Source organism: Stegastes partitus, unplaced genomic scaffold, assembly GCF_000690725.1.
Source record: "Stegastes partitus isolate 25-593 unplaced genomic scaffold, Stegastes_partitus-1.0.2 Scaffold785, whole genome shotgun sequence".
Classification (NCBI taxonomy): domain Eukaryota; kingdom Metazoa; phylum Chordata; class Actinopteri; family Pomacentridae; genus Stegastes; species Stegastes partitus.
Window position 1 is genome coordinate 170,638 of NW_007578516.1, and position 16,564 is coordinate 187,201.

The window sequence follows — 16,564 nt, forward strand, 5'->3', positions numbered from 1 at the left end:
AGCGACGTAAGAAACAGCGGAGCCAACGTTTGTTAGCCTTGTACCGTTTTTTGGCTAGCTCTTAATATCCATTAGCTGTGATTAAAATCCTGACAAAACACGGGTTGTTTGACAGAAACAGACGAGTTTAGTGGCTCCGTCAGAGAGGATGAGTCAGAGAGGCCGAGGCGAGATCCACCTGCCGTCAGGTAACAGAGATGAGGAGGAAGGGGCCCGCTGGTCCACCAGGGGGGACAGAGTCAGACCACGGATGAGAGAGAGAGAGAGGGAGCGAGTCACGGTGGAGCGGGAGGGGCTTGCTGCCCAGTCGGACAGTCTGAGCAGGATGGATGGAAGAGATGTAAAGAAAGCAGAATAGAGGAGAATAAGAGGAGGCAAGGTGAGGAACAGGAGAGGAAGAGCAAAGAAAAGGGGAGATGTGGGGGGGGCATCTAATATCATCTTGTCCCGGGCCCAGGGAAGGCTGTCAGCTGGCCTGACGGGAGGGTATGTATACATGTGAGGACGACTGTAAATCTGAGGGCCCCAAAACGTGAATAATGTGAGAAAAAAAAAAGAAAAAACTAAGTTCTTATGCAAAAATCTATTTTCAGTTTGTCTGTAGTAATTCATTTTTGCTAAAATCCCGAATCATTAGAACATTTATTTAAATGAAACCCAGTTTAAAGGGCAAAATCACTGTTTGGTGGAGCTGTCAAGAACTTAAAGGCATCTAAAATGTGACCTCACAACACACTGATGTTTGAAAGAAGCCAAAAAAAAGTTAAACTTTTACTTGTGTTGTTCGTTTAAAATCTACATCTTACAAGCAGCTAAAGCGGCCAGATACACGTGGTGGAGTTGAAAATTTTCCTTTAAAATGTATTGGAGTGGAAGTATAAACTAGCATAAAGTGGAAATACTCGAGTAAAGCTGTTAAATAAATGTACTCAGTTACTTTCCACCACTATTTTTCACAATAAAAACAGAAAACAGAGACTTTTTTTTTTCCGTAAATGATGTCTTTATTGGTCTTCACCACACTTTGTCCCTTTCAACAATAAATCTGTTTTCTATTTTACCTTTTTTTAAGCATTTTAAAGAGAGATAAAGAGAATATTGCACTTAAAACAAGAGATGAAAGTAGAACCATGAAGCAGAAAAAGGAGGAAGAAAAAAACGATCACGAGGCTTTCTTTTACAGCACAGCACAGCCAGGTTACATGTGCCTCCTCAGCTTAGCTTCTTAAATATACATCTTTTAAAATAGCATTTCTATGTTAAGTCTTCAGCTATTACAATACAGGAGAACTCAAAAGGTTACACATGCACGTACAAGCAGGGCTCACTGGAAACCAACAGTCTTTATGATGATTTGTTTCACGGCAGTCTGAATGCCACAGATATTTTTATTTTTTCCTCTTTTTTTTTTGTTGTTTTTATTTTTTGCACAATACGAAAAATGCAGCAGTTAGTTAGGTGTGTGTTTGTGTGTTCTTTAAGCTTTGTCTGGGAAGAAAAAAAGGTGGATTATAGAAGATAGATAAAAATGTATTGACATGGGTGTCCCTCATGTCTGGCAGTTTGGGTTCTGAGTGGTGTTGATATTGTTATTATCCATTACAGTGATGCAGTATTTAGTAGGAATGCAGATTAGTGTCAGCGAGTAAACACCCTGTTTTATATAAACCCACGAAGCTCAGCGGAAAATGTGAACCTTAACTCGGCATCGCCTCAGTTTTGTGTGTTTGGTGGCGCAGAAATCATAGCGGGACTGTGCGCGGTCGTGTCCCCGCGCAGAGTTGTGTGATGCATTTCAGGTTGTTGCTGCGACTGTGATCGATGAGTCAGATGTACCGTATGATGCTCAGTAACCAAGGCAACCAGGAGATCAAAGAGTCCTCCACGGAGAACGTAAAGGTAATCTGCATCTTCACATTCAAATCAGTTGGAGTTTTGGGCTCCACACTTTTTTTTCCTTCTGTTTTTTTTTTTTTTTAAAGTTATTAAAGAGCCTTTATGTGCATGCATCTGTTGCACATGCATCCCTAGATGAGTCGAGGAAATGAAATTAAACACAGATCTGGATTGTGAATCATAATATAGCAACCCTGGTGAGGCTTGTTGGTCCTTATATGTGTTCGATTCTTAGTTTGGTTCCTGGTTAAAATCTCAAACTTATCAAAATATAAAAAATCATCGATCAGTCAATCGAATTAAAACACATCTACACGTAATATTTAGGTGATAAAGTGAAAACAGCCACTAAAGAACACGTGAAAGTAAAGACATTTGCCGGTTAACTTTTTAAAAACGCCAGAAGTTCGACGTGATCAGGGCGGAATTGGAAAAAAAGCGATTGAAGATTTTGCACACTTGTGCTTCTTTGAGTGGCAGCTGAAATACTGAGTTGGTGCTTTAAAAGTGCCGTTTTACGCTCGCTATGTACAACTCAGACCTTTGTTTTCAGAGGAGACCAGCTCAACTGAGCCGTGGATGTGCCGCGACTTTTCTAAGACAAATTACACGATTCTTTTCCCCTTTCCAGCGTAGCAGGACAGAAAGGCACATGTGGGTGACAGTCTACCATCAGTCGAACCTGCCCACATCTCTCAACCAACCAGCCGAGCTCTCCTCGCGACCACATGTTCCTGTCGTTGTAGTGGAATACATTCTTTAACACAGCTTTTGTATACACGCAGATATGAGGTTTTCTTTTCTGTATGTAAAGATATAAACAGGTAGAATCCAAACGTCGGACGATGATTTTCTTTTCTCTTTCTGAAGCGCCGCCTCTGCCTGCAGCTCTCTACGTGACCTCTGTGACGATATGTTAACTGGTAATACATTGAAAAAATACATCAAAGACTACGTTATAGAGAACTTATCTGTCAAATTCACTGTAAGAAATAACAGCCACTGAGAAATTCTCACGGTAACGATTGATTTTCACTTTGAGAGAAGTGTAGAAATATCAGAGTTCACTTACAATACAGATTTTTGAATATGAGCTTCCCTATGCTACGGCAAATATACTTAAAAGACATATTGCGAGGATCGCCGGGATCTACTTCTTCTAGTTCACTATGTCAGTGGGAGGCACAAAGTTCAACACTGTCAATGTCTTTTAAAAGATAAGGAAAGGAAAGTTTTCTATCAAATGGAGCAGTGGGAGAACGTCATTTTGTGTTTTGTTGCTGGCTTTAAGGTGCGCAATCTTGTGCTTCGATTTAGGCCAATTAGAAGACGAGCAGCCGAGCATTCATGTGACACGAATAGTTTTTACAATACAACGGGCATGTTGTCTCAACAAAGAAGCCTTTGTTTCACAGGATTTGAAGGGGGGAAAAATGCAACTTAAAGGACAGAAAAACTGATCTTTTTTCCTTTCACAGGACTGAATATTAATGATATAGTGAATAATTAAAAACTACCTTTGTAATACAAATGGTGACAGCCACGACAAGCTTATAAATGAATAAAAGTCCCTTTAAAAAAAAAAAAAAGAATAGACAGTTATCCAGATCTGTTTCTGCTGTCCACACGGCCCAGAGCAGAGACAAATTTGCATATCAGGCTATAGAGAGGAGGAATTAAAAACAGATCTACACCGGGGAGGCCAGTAGGAGCGAGAGAGAGAGAGGAGAGGGGATCTTAAAACTCGATCTTGCAGGCTGGGAAGGACTCGTCCTGCATGACGACGGTGCTGCTGGAGGCAAGGACCATGATGTTGAGCTCCTGCTGTCGCTCGTGCGTCTGCTGGTACCAGTCACGGGTCACCTCGGTGTCGTGGGTGGGGATCAGCGTCACCTGAGGGGGAGGCGACAAAACGGAAAATGTCATGAAGCGATTGGTGACGAGAATCTACACTGAACTGCCGCAACATTAAAACTACTGACGGGTGAAATGAATAACCGTGATTATCTCATTTCAGTAGTTCCTGTAAAGCAGGGGGGATATATCAGGCAGCCAGTAAGGAGTCAGTCAGAAGCAGGAAAAATCTGAGTAGCTTTGACAAGAACCAAACTGTAATGGCTACTAGATGATAGAGCATCTCCAAAACAGCAGGTATTCCGGGGTGTGCCCAGTATGCGGTGGTTAAAGCCTACCTAGCCTCACATAGCCAGACCTACCACCACAACACTGTTTCCTCATTATCCCTCTGCTATAGGGAAGAAAAAACTTGTTTGTATTTCTTTAAAACAATCACAATTGTCTTGGGTGGCGCTAAGCCCAGGATGCAGCATTGTTGCCCCTACTAAATAGTGGCGGGGAACTGTTTTGTGGAAAATTTGCAATAATTGAAGTGAGCACTATCATTATAATGACTAATTTACTGAAAGAACCACTGCCTTACTGCATGATCCAAATCTACTTCAAATTGAGCAACTTTCAGCGTGTAGGTTGTTGTTGTTTCCCTTAGTGAAGGGGATTTTGAAAAGGTTAACGAGCAAATAGTGGAAAGAGAGGAAGAAGACGCATTAAATGCACTTGTCTGCATCTAAAAAGAACTCTATCTCGACTTATTTATTCTTAAAATTAAATTTTTGTTCATAAAAGATTTTAGGAAAGGTTTGAAAAGTTCTAGTAATGTTTTTAGCAGAAACTTTTTCTCTAGAATGCTTTTTTAAAGGTCCCGTATTGAGCAAATTAATCAAAGTCTCACTTGTCTCCATAGTATGTGGTACTGTAAAGATGGTTCATTTCACCATGACTGCATAATGCCTGGTTTTATGGCTGTTCTACATGAGCTGTTTTGCTCTGAAAACCAATGAGCTGCTGTGAGATGACTTGTTGTAAATATGCGCTATACAAATAAAATTGAATTGAATTGAATTGCTGCTGTTCCCACCCCTTTCAGGAAGAACAGCAAGAGCTACAGTTTGAGCTGGACGACTATTGGTTAGTTAGGTGAAACATAGCATCGTGACTTTGTTTTCTGTTGGTGGCAATTTCAATTCTTGTAGATGCCCAAAGTACATTTTTTTTCTTCTCTGGTGTGCATTTTAATAGGCTCCCTGACTTTACATTGATTTAGGTTGACTACAGTTAGAGTGTATGGGGATCTACAGGTCAGGACAGTACTTTCAACGTGCCCAATCCAACAGTCAAAGTTAATACAGTCTTAAAATCACAACAACCTTTACTATGTGACAGGGTGCATTTGCGAGAAATCCAAATCCATACATAGATGATCTTTGAATACAAGTTATACAGTCGAGTTGCAAACAATACCTGTAGGTTTGATCCCCACTGAGCTTTGCCATCCAGCAGAGCATCAAGGACTCCTCGACTCGGTTCACCGCTTGTGCCGTCGTTCCCGCTCACCACGTAGTATGCAGAGCGAATGCGTTTGAAAAACTCTTGGTCCACGTTCTTGGCGCTGCAGTGGTTGGGAATGTAGGCCAAGTCCACATAAATGGGAAGGCCAGGAGCAGCAGCAGAGGACTTCTGAGAACCTGGATAGGAGGACAAGACCAAACTGTCACTATTATGCAAACACATTTCCTACGTAATTTCTTTTGTAAGATTCAACAGTTATATCTGAAAAGATTATTTTTCATGGCATGTTCTTACCTGAACTGCTCTTGACGCCATTAGTCAGCCCTTTGCCAGGGTTGTAGCTCGATCTGGAGAGGTCATCGTCTTTGGAGCCTTGTCCGTCTGACAAACGAGACATACGCGAGCTCTTGTCTGCATCCTTCTTCTTCAGCGAGGCACTGCGAGGAGATGGCATCTGTTTGACAGGCATGGGAGACTTCTTGCGCCTTGCTGGGGATGCTGATTTAGTTTTCCCAGAAGCTTTCTTTAAGCCCTTGGCTTTTGGCTCTTTCTTCAGAGAGCCATTATCCAAAGAATCAGGATCCACCATGCACACGTCTGGACGTGGGGGGTGAGGGTAGGGATCCATGAGTGGCGCAGGAGGAGGGTCATGGCTCCTCCTGGAGGCAGAGTGATGACTGCCTCCTCCTGATGCAGATTTATCAACAGGCATGTAGTCTGCATCCTCATCTGAGTCCATGTTACCGTCACCGGTGGCTGAGGGGTATTCCTCAGTTCCTGGAGGCACATCAGAATCTGACTGAGAGGCTAGGGACTCACTGACGGAGGTGGGTGGGGTGTCCTCTGTGGCCAGACCCAGGCCTGCTGACATCCCACCAGCCTGGTGCAGAGAGCTGCTGTCCCTGCTGTGGGACTGGTGATGATGGGGCTGTTTGTGAGCCCTTCTTTTGACTGACAGGTCGTGTTCGTCACCCTCCTGTGACTGATCACTCCTGCGGCCTTGCTCCTCATCATCCTCGTCGCTGGATAGCTGCCGCATACAGGGGTTGATAAAGGAAGGTGAGAGGTCCTCTTTGCGCTGCCTGAACTCAGAGGATGAATATCCAGGAGAGGTGCGGCTGGTGTAAGAGGAGGTGGCTCCCATTGGTGTATCCTGATCACTGTCATCGTCATCATCATCCTGGCCTCCTCGGCTGCACTCCTCAGCATAGAACGGTGAGCGAAATGGCTGGTCAGTTGAAGAGAGCGAAAGTGGACGGGCGGGGTGCTCTGGCTCCATCTCACACTCCTCTTCAAACTCATCATCGTGACGGTAATGAGGAGGGGAGTCTCCGGGCACCATGCCCATTTGAGGCTTTGGAATTTCCCATTCATAAGAACTCCTGACGTAACTTGCTGCTCCCTCTCTGGACTCCACCTTGGCCGGACCTGATGCTGCACCACCACTGGCTGCTGCTCCAGCGGGGACGGTGGAGCTTGCACCAACCTCAGTGGGGCCATTGGCTGTGTCTGGCTTGCTGGCCTGGAGAGGTGAGGGCATGTAGGAGCCCAAAACATCTGGAAGAGCTCCACCCATCTTTTCACTGACAGGTGGAGCAACAGGCTTGTCAGAAAATGATAGACTGCCAGCCAGGCCACCGGAGGGAGACCTCCGAGTCATCTCACGCATGTAAGCCTCCTCATCTTCCTCTTCACTGCTGTCAGTCTCCTCAAAGTAATGTTTGCCTTCAATGTCTGGCCGAGGTGAGGAGGTGACACCAAACAGAGCAGCACTGGCTGCCTCTTTGTCTTTGGAGAAGTCTGAGAGTTGAGAGAATGGCCCTGCTGAGGCCCCATACCCAGCAGCTGTGTCCAGCTTGGTCCCCTCAGGCCACTCAGGCTTATAGAAGCATTCAGATTGAGGGCCTTTATCTGTGACTCCACCTAATGAAGCTGCATGCTCCTTCTTGTCTTCACTAACAGTGGTGGATGAGAGTGAGGGGAACATTTTGACTTCTTCAAATGGGCTGAGGGGTGAGAAGCGAGCGCAACTGGAGGTAGACTCAGCTGTGGTTGTAGCTGTGACTTGCTTCTCAGACACTTCCAAGTAGTCGTCTTTGGTTCCAGCCGAGCTGGAGAAGGGAGAATCCATAACAAGCGAGTGTTCATCTTTAAAGGAGGAGTACTCAAAGAGAGGCTCTGCAGAGGCAGGCGTCTCAAGCTCCTCTCCGAATTGACGGCTGGTGGAGAGGGATCCCGAGGTGGAGGACGAGTAGCTATAGGCCGAAGATGAGGAGTACCCAGGACCAGCAGTAGTCGTGTACTGGAAGCTTGTGTCCAGTGATTTCTTACTCAGAAGGTCTGGTGTCTTCTGTTTCTCAAAATCAGAATCAGCTCTTTCATTCTGGTAATAACTGTCCTCTGTTGATTTCAAAGTGAAATCCTCTTGTCCTTTGTCTGCGGTCTGACTTGGTAGGAATGACTCTTTCTTGCTGCTTTCATACGAATATTCAAACCCTGAGGAGTAGCCAGAGAATCCTGTAGCCCCTAAATCCATTGGCTTTCCACTGAAGGACAAGGAATCAGTCTTGGTGTCAACTTCAGCCTTTGTTGGTGAGATAGTGCTGCTTTCTTTCACACTTGGCTTCCCTTGACTGTTGTACCCATATCCAGCCATAGAAACCATAAACTCGGGCCTATTTGAGCCAAACATTTCACTGATGGGACTTTTTACCTCCTTCTCAGACTTCTCTTTGGCACCTTTTTCCATATCAGAATCAATAGCACCCTCATCATCCTCTTCCTCCTCATCTTCTTCATCCTCTTCCTCCTCTTCATCATCATCAACAACTTCATCATCATCATAGTCCTCCTCGTCCCTTGCTGTTAGTTTTCGCATATCGATCTCCAGACATGCTCCCTTCTCGCTGTAGCCTGTGGCACCAGGTTTGTCGAATGCTGTCATTGACGAGTATACCGGAGACTTTATGCTGTCAGTCTGGCTTTTAAATGTGAAGTCCTTTTCTGATGATAAAGAAGTGGTGGAGGCTTCAGGTCTATCAGCCACTGAAGGGAATCGACTACCATCGCTGAATTCAATTGTCTCCTTTGGCTTGACATCTTTATCAAATTGAGGTGAAGTCGAAGAGCTCTTGGAGTCCAGCCATGATGGGGTGGATGTCTCTTTTCCGAAAGCGGCAGCAACTGGTGAAGGTGGTTCGTGTTTCTGCAAATCTTCACTCTTCACTTCAGTCTTTACAGTGTCTTTCTCCACCTTTTCTATGGACTCTGGATGATATGAGTCAGAGTCGGTCGAGCTTGTTTTGCTGTCATAAACATCGCCATACGAGAATGTTTTGCCATGCACATAGGGTGTGTCCTGTCTTATATATACAGCCTTTTCTTTGGGCTCCTTCTCTGGAAAGTCATACAGACTGAAGTGAACGCTCTTCTCAGGCTCTTTTACAGTAATGTCTATTTTCTCTGTGTGATCATCTTTGAAGTCAACTTTTCCTTGGCCAGTCGTGAAGGCCTTGGGCCCAACTGCACTTGGAAAATCATCATCTTTTTCATCTTCCTCTTCTTCCTCATCGGAGTACATCACTTGAGGTTTTGGTTTCTCCTCTGTGCTAAAGGACACTGCTGTCTTATCTGAACTCTTGACTTCTGTTTCTATCTTTGCAGACTTTTTCTCAAAGGTGAAGTCATCATCCAAGAAGCAACCCTCTTTTGCCTCCATGAGTTTAGCCTTAACAGTAGGCTGTAGATCCTTTTTGGCATAGTAGTCATCCTCATTGTCTTCCTCAGATTCTTCAGAAGCTTCAAGCACTGTTTTGTCACCTGGCGTACCAATAAAGGCCATGCTGTCGGAGATAGTGACTGATTTCTCTGTTTTCTGGATGTCATCTTTTACACTGGTCAATGCCTCATCTTTGTCTTCTGTCTTGAAGGGTTTCTCTTCGGTCGGTGAATAGCCGCTGCTTGTCGGCACAGATTGCGTAGGTGAAGCCAGTTTCATGGTGCTGTCGTCTGGACTCAGGCACCTTTCCTCACTCTCCTGCCTGGAGTGGGATTCTAACCCAGGGGAGAAAGATGGAGGCGGTGAAATAGGCTTTGTTTCAGTCTTAAATCCCTCTGAACTGAGAGCCTGGTTGTCTTTGACAGCCGGTGTGGTGGAGAACTGATTTAGAGAGAAAGTGGCAGGTGGGGATTTTTCCTTCTCCTGTAGCAACATGGAGGCAGCGTGTTCATAGCCCTCTTGCAGTTTACCCAGAGGGATGTCAACATTTGGGGTCTGGTCCTCGTCCTCGTCATCCTCATCATCTTCTTCCTCGTGGACTTCTTTGATCTTTGCGTCACCCTCCAGTTCAGGAATGTTGGGCTGATATTCATCAGAGGAAGGAGATTTGAAGCACTTGTCGTCCTCTAGAGAAGAGGTGGGTGAGATGGTTCCAGCTGAATGGAGATAGTCCTTTCCTTGGGCGGCCTCTGCCCGGGAGGGAACACTGTTGATTGTGTCCAGCATAAGAGAGTTTCTTCCGACATCCTCAGTCTGTGGCGCAGTCACTGAAGCGATCGACTGGTCTTCAGCTACAGATGTGGCAAATGACGACAGCTTGTCGTATTCTGTGATGGATGTTGCAGAGGAGATGTGCTCCTCTTCGGCAAGAGGAGCGGCAATGATGGCGGGGTAAGGTGCAAGCTCCGGCTCGTGACCTGCTGTGAAGGCCTTAGGTTTGACTTCTGCAACATCTGCAGAGCTCTTCATCTCTTTAATACCGTGCATGGAATCAAAGGTGCCAGGGACGTCGGGGACAGAAATGTCATAGGAGCCCACATCATAGCGCAGCTGTGGGATCCTGTCTTCTGTGTCCTCATGGATCTCCTCATCAGAGATCGTCTGTTCAGTCTCAGAGTAACCAGGGATGGTCTCATCTTGGATGAAGGAGAATTGCTCGGAAGCAGCGGAAGCTACTATTGCATGTCCAGACAGTGCTGTGGTTGGTTTTTGCTCAGTGGGTTTGGTATCCCACTCCTTTCCTGTTTTCTCCTTTTTCACATCCTCTGCTTTATATTTCAGGACCTCATCATCTTCTGTCCCTTCAAGGTCTGCTTTTTCAATGACGTCACCCTCCTCCTCTGAGCTGTCACTCTTCTTTGATCTGTCTTTTGCAGAGTATTTGTCATGTTTCTCCATTTTCTCCTCCTCATACTTCTTATCAAAACCATCACTTGCCTCTTTCTTTAGAGTTGCTGCAACCTGTTCTAATGCACCTTTGCCATTATTGTCTTCCTCTGGTTTCACAGGGGATGTGGGTGAAACAGACTTTATCTCAGTGGTGGCAGATGTGGCTTTCTCCTCAGGAAAGACTACGGCGGAAACTTTAGTATCCGCAAACACTGAATGTCCAGACATCACATCGTTCTGGATTGGCTCAGTCTCATTTTTGGACAGCTCCTCTTGTTTTAGAGCCTCAAAGTCCTCTGTGAGGTCTTCAGGTGAGGACACGATGGACCTGTCAGCCAGAGCTGCTGCTGCAACCTCTTCGGGGATGTTCTTTGGAACTGGCTTTTTCTCATTTGCTTCCTCTTTAACTGCTTTATTCTTGTCTGTCTTGGGTTTAGTCTGAGTTTTAGCCTTGTGCAGAGTTTTCCTCACCTCCGGTGTGAGCGGCTTTAGGTCAGGTTTGGTGATTTTTCTCAGCTCAGGTTTACTTGGATCCTTCTTTTTGTCCTCCTTGGCTTTACTGTCTTTTTTCTCCTCTTTTCTGATATTCTCATCTTTCTTTACTTTTTCTTTCTTAATTTCTTTTTTCTCTTTGTCTTTCTTTTCATCCATCTTGGCAGCTTTCTCTTTGGCAGATTTTTCCTTGGGTATTTTCTTCTTCTCCTTCTTGTCTGCTCCAGGGGCCACCTCACTGTTTTTCTGTTGCTTGGTGGCTTTTAGACTGTCACTTTTGACCTTCTTCTCTTCCTTCTTCTCTACTTTATTCTCTTTAGTGGTGTCATTCTTTGACTCGTCCTCCTGCCCACTGGTTTCTTTCTTAGTGGTTTTAGAGTGTGGTTTGGGTGAGGACTTGAGACTCTCTTTGCTGTCAGTTCTTGATCTTATTTTAGTTTGTTTGATGATGGGAGGCGGTGCACCAGATGATATGTCTTTCTGGGTAGCCACTGGGTATCGCAGGAAGTCTAAATGTTTCAGTTTCTCGAGCCCTTCAAAGATTTTATTCTGCGGTGCATTTCCTGGAAACAGCACCCGGACGATCTTTTCTGTAGGACGGTGTGGAATCCAAACAATGAGAGCAGTAACTGACGTCAGGTAGGGGACAGATATTTCTCCTTCTTTTCCATTTGGCATCATAATCCCTGTCTTGGCTTTGCTGTTTCCAGCCCATTTTTGCATTAGAAACTGCATCTCTTTGCTTTCTTTCACAGGGTTTAGGACATACATGTCTAACTTTCCCACGCCGAGTTTGTGGAACAGTGTGATGGGTTCAATGGTGTTGCTGACGACCCTGTGAAGAGGCTCTGGTGTGATACCAAGCTTGTTGAGGTACTGAAGTGTCAGAGATGCCTCTTCAATGCTTCGCTTTACCTTCAGTGTGGACTCGGGCATCCTGAGCTTCTCTGGGACATTGAAGAACACAATCCCGAGCTCAGGGGAGATCAGGTTCTTCATCCAGTCGCCATTGCTGCTGGAACCAGATCCTTGGTTACGTTCTTCCTCCTGCTCAGCAATCTTTCTCTGGAACAACCCATTGATGCCTGGGAGGTTGTCTGCTCCGATATGGGTGAGCAGAACCGAGTCAATCCTGTCCAGGTGGCGAACCAGCTTCCAGAAGCAAGATTTCCGTTCGGACCCTCCGTCCACCAGGATGTTGAATCCATTGACGGCAAACAGGGCAGAGTCCCCCCTGCCTCCGGGGAAGATGTAGCAGCAGGGTTTGGACAGCTTAAGAAACCCTCCAGAGGTCGGCGGCTCCAGGAGGTCAAAGGGTGACGGCACATCCACTGTCTCCGAGACGTATTCTGTGAACTCCGTGACTCCGTCCATGTCGGGGAGGTGGGGTTCGGGGTTCAGGCGGTATTCCAGAAGATTTTGGAGTGGCTGCTGCTCCTGGCTTTGGCCCAGGGAGCTCCAGCCCCCGTCTCCCTGACAGGAAACAGTAAGCCTGGCCGGCTGCTGTGAAGGGGCCTTGGAGAGGACTTCAATCACCTAAAACACAAGAACGGGGAAAATCAACCTCAAGTAAGCGCGCTGATCTAATCCTTCAAATCTGAGGTTTATACATGTGTTACAAGCAAGACATATTTCAAGTGAAAGCTCACTCGACTTACTTGAGGGTTGGAGACGATGTCGGAGAAGTGCTGCCAGGTGAAGGCTCCACTTTGCAGTAGGATGTCACCTCCCTGTTCAGAGCTCTGACCGCTCAATATCAGCAACTTATTTGCAGCCGAGTCGGTGATGAGAGAGCGAGTCTGTGCAGAGGACAGAATGATGGCTATAACAACTGCTGACAGAATAATAAACCTTTGTTAACATCAAAACAAAAAAGTCCCATGGCTCTGTCCTGGGAAAAGGGTGGCAAAATTCAAACACAGAAGTCAGTTAACAGTATGCATCGTATTGATTCATTTATCGTTATTTGTTTTTGGAGAGCTATTGAGTTTGATTGCTGCTAAATTCTTCCCTATTTGATAGTAATGTCTCTGAGTAATAAGTGAATAGCAAGCTAAAGAACAGAAACACTCCAGCACTGTGAGTGTGAGACAAAAGGCCAAATATTCAGTACGAACTACTCATACTGCGCACCAAATATAAACGTAGCAGTCTAAAATTACTCTCAAGAGTTGAACAGTGTCTGTCAGTTTCTGTCACTTTTGTTCTGTTCCCAAAATAGACCATTTGAAAACATTTCTTCTATTTTTACCCAACAGAGGCGACAGAAAATACAAGATCTGTTTATTTTAGATGCATGTTTTCAAAATCTTGATGTAGTCACTGAGTGGGTGAAGCTGCTGCTGTTTGAAAAAAAAAAAAGTATAATAAGGACTTACACTGAATAACTGAACTGTTATTGTACAGATCTCTATGTTTTGTTAAAGTACCGATAACACCTAGTAAACTCACCGAAAAAAATATAAATGTACACTTGAAACATAAACAAAAAGGCTAAAACTACAAATAACATCAACTTAAAAATCTGTGTTTTTTACAAATGGTAATTAGTTGTTTTTTTGGTTGTTGTTGTTTTGTTTTTTTTAACAATGTTTGAAAAAAAACAACACTATTGTTTATAGTATTTAAATCTACACAAATATCAATATTTTAAAGCTATTAGTCTTTATTTTAAATAAACATGTATATTAAGGATTGAAACAGACAGATTTTTTTAAACTACTATTTTATTGGTTTTAATTTAGATTTTTTCTGTTTTGTTGAATTACAGAAAATATCTATTAAAATTATAGAAAGAAATATTAATTTACAGGTTGACAGTAAAAAAAAACGAAAAAAAAAAACAGACCAAAACTTTGAATGTCATCCTCGAAAATCCTTATTTTTTCTAACAGTAATTTATTCTTTTACAATCTGTGACTGTAAAATAACACTATTGAAATCTGAAAAAAATCCCCATTTTACTTGTATTTGCAGTAAATTTCACCAGTCTTTATCATTTTTTCGAAATTATTATAATTTTTTAAAACATATTCTTACATGCACATTTGCTGCAACATTTTTTATTTTTTTTCTTTTTCTAATGGGATTTTTTTTTTTTTTTTAAACAGTGCACAGTGGGGCTTCAACCCAGAGTGATGATGTGTTCTCATGTTAATCAGAAGAGTGATGATCACTAACAGCAGAGACATGGAGGTCCCACTGTGGACGAATAATGAACCGCTGTGTTGTTCTGGAGAGACGCTGAGTCCGGCTCAGTCTGAACTCTTTGGCCTCTGAACGTTTCCGGGTGTCCTGCAGGACTCGAACATGTTCTCATCACCACCCTGTGGCTGTTTTGTCTGCGCTGTCCGGACGTGACTCACCTCTGAAGCAGCAGTCTCCTCTGACGGGTTCACCAACACAACTGTCTCCAGGACATCACTCTGATACTGGAGGATTCGCTGGCCTGCAGGAAACACATGAAAAACAAACTTATGACTTCCACAAGGTCAGTGAACGGAGGGATTAATGGATATGTGCTGCTCTTATTACATGTAGGGATGAACAACACTTGTCAGAAAGAGTCACTGGTGGATTCAGATTCTGGTTCATAATGGATTCATGAAGCACGATTGGCCCATGAGCAGTTAAAGTGACCTTATTTGACAGAAATGTTTTGTCTACTATTGTAGAGGAACTGAAACCGTATCTAACAAAACTGCCTAAAACATTGCTTAAAAGATTTTCTATTTGTAATCTCTGTTAAAAAAAACTACAAAAAAACCCCTTGGATCCAATCACAAGGTCCCCGACAGAGACAAAATAAAACACTGTCACAACACAACAGGCTACTCTCGTGTCCATATCCATCGTAATCATTCCTGCTAACAGATTTAAAACATTTGCACCCAGCAGCCATAAACACGACAGATAACCAGCTACATCCTCCAGTCACTGATATAACCTATAAAATTTATCTCTGTGTATCAAAGTTCCACATTTAGAAGTTTTCTCCATGAAAAGAAAAATCCCTTTTTTCCCTAAAATGTCAGAGGTGTAACTGTACACTGATGCTAGTGATGGCACTGACTGCTTATTTCACTCATGATGTGTCTTTCAGAGAATAAAAACACCACATGAACATATTAACAAGGTGAAAAACTTGATTTTCACCATAGATGTCTTTAAAAAAGGTAAAATAAATGCATACGGGATATGAACCCATATACTACTACTACGCAAGAAAAATGCAGTTGGCACCACGTCCCACCATTTCCCTGTGCTATTAACAAAAATAGGACAGCATATTTTAATTTGCTTTTCCTCAAAATAGCAAACTGTTGCTCCCCTGTTCCTCTTGGTCCTGTTTTTCCCCCCCGCTGAAGCAGGAACCAGTTATGTATTGGTACCTCTTATTAGAGGAAACTGCAGGCTAAAATTGCAGTTTGGCACAGCAGTGATTTAACCCTCTAGATCCCCCAAAAACCAGCTTTGAAAGACTTGTTGTCATTTTAAAAAAATCATCAAAATGACACCGTAAATCAAAGCCAGAAACTGAAAAGACAGAGAGAGTTGTCAGATTTTTTCAGCTTTCAAACAAATCAAGTGTGATGTTTGATTCCATCAGGAGAAACACACAAGTCAGAGCTTGTAGTCATTATATTACCCCAAAAATCACTTTATTCTACAGGTGTCATTTAAAAATTTGCTCAAAATAAACCTGTTTGGAACAACTGGCTGAGCTGTGACCGATAGACACGTGATGAAAATTCTGAGACTTTTCAGCTGGAGCGCAGGTTGTGTTTATGCAGAAACCTAAAGAAATAAAATAATACTTAAACAATAAAATAAAAGCCACGTGGCTTAACGATGGTACACAGAGTAGAAACGTTATCAGTAAAATATCGGAAGACACATTCAGCACGGTGAAACATCTTTCTAGAGCTGATGTGCAGAGTTGTGTGGAAATGTTTTAGTTCCCTAGAAGTTAAAAAATGTAAGTTTAAGCAGTTTCTCCAGTGCTGCTAACACCTGTGGCCACTTGAATAGAGAATATAGTACATGTTGATTTCAGGTTCCACAGAAATCACATAGATATAAATGTATTGTTTTACTTTTAATAATAATGATTCATAGCATTATACGTGCATCATGCTGCTCAGAAGACACGTGGAGTTCTCTCTACTTTTAGCAATGATTCTGTTGTTTCCATAGAGGAAGCCCACAGTGAGGAAAAACGAGACAGCAGTAAATATAAAAACAGCCAGACACTGCTTGCAGGGTTAGTCTGCACGCTGATATGATCACAAAACAATCTTAGTTTTGCCTGATAACATTTGTAGCAGAGCTGGAGGGGCTGTAATTATTCCAGCAGGATCATAAAGCTGAAGAGATTCTGAGCTGATGATGGTGCTGGATGAAGAGTTAGAATCACTGAAGTTGTAAAAAAAAAAAAAACTCATCCTGTGAGTATTCAGTCCAACACAAGGCCACACTCTGTTACATAAAGCATCATTTCCTGATAGTACGGCGTCTTGTCTTCCAGCAGAAATAACCCTGAACGTATGTCTGTGAGCATCCTCAGCCCCGCCCAGCCTTCCCTCCCGCTCACTGGCCATCTCATCTCTCTCCACTTCCACTAACTAAAGCCCCCCTGACAAG

At 43.6% G+C, this 16,564-nt stretch overlaps 1 protein-coding gene across 1 annotated transcript; it reads right to left on the reverse strand.

The window, feature by feature from the left end:
- Positions 1-1,979: 1,979 nt before the first annotated feature.
- map1aa (microtubule-associated protein 1Aa) lies at positions 1,980-14,364 on the reverse strand. Its single transcript, XM_008292104.1, has 5 exons — positions 14,287-14,364; positions 12,580-12,720; positions 5,557-12,457; positions 5,215-5,438; positions 1,980-3,789 (listed from the first exon to the last, which is right to left on the reverse strand). Exons 3-5 carry the CDS (start codon positions 12,293-12,295, stop codon positions 3,634-3,636), a joined length of 7,119 nt encoding a protein of 2,372 aa, XP_008290326.1. The 5' UTR covers positions 12,296-12,457; positions 12,580-12,720; positions 14,287-14,364; the 3' UTR covers positions 1,980-3,633.
- Positions 14,365-16,564: the final 2,200 nt, after the last annotated feature.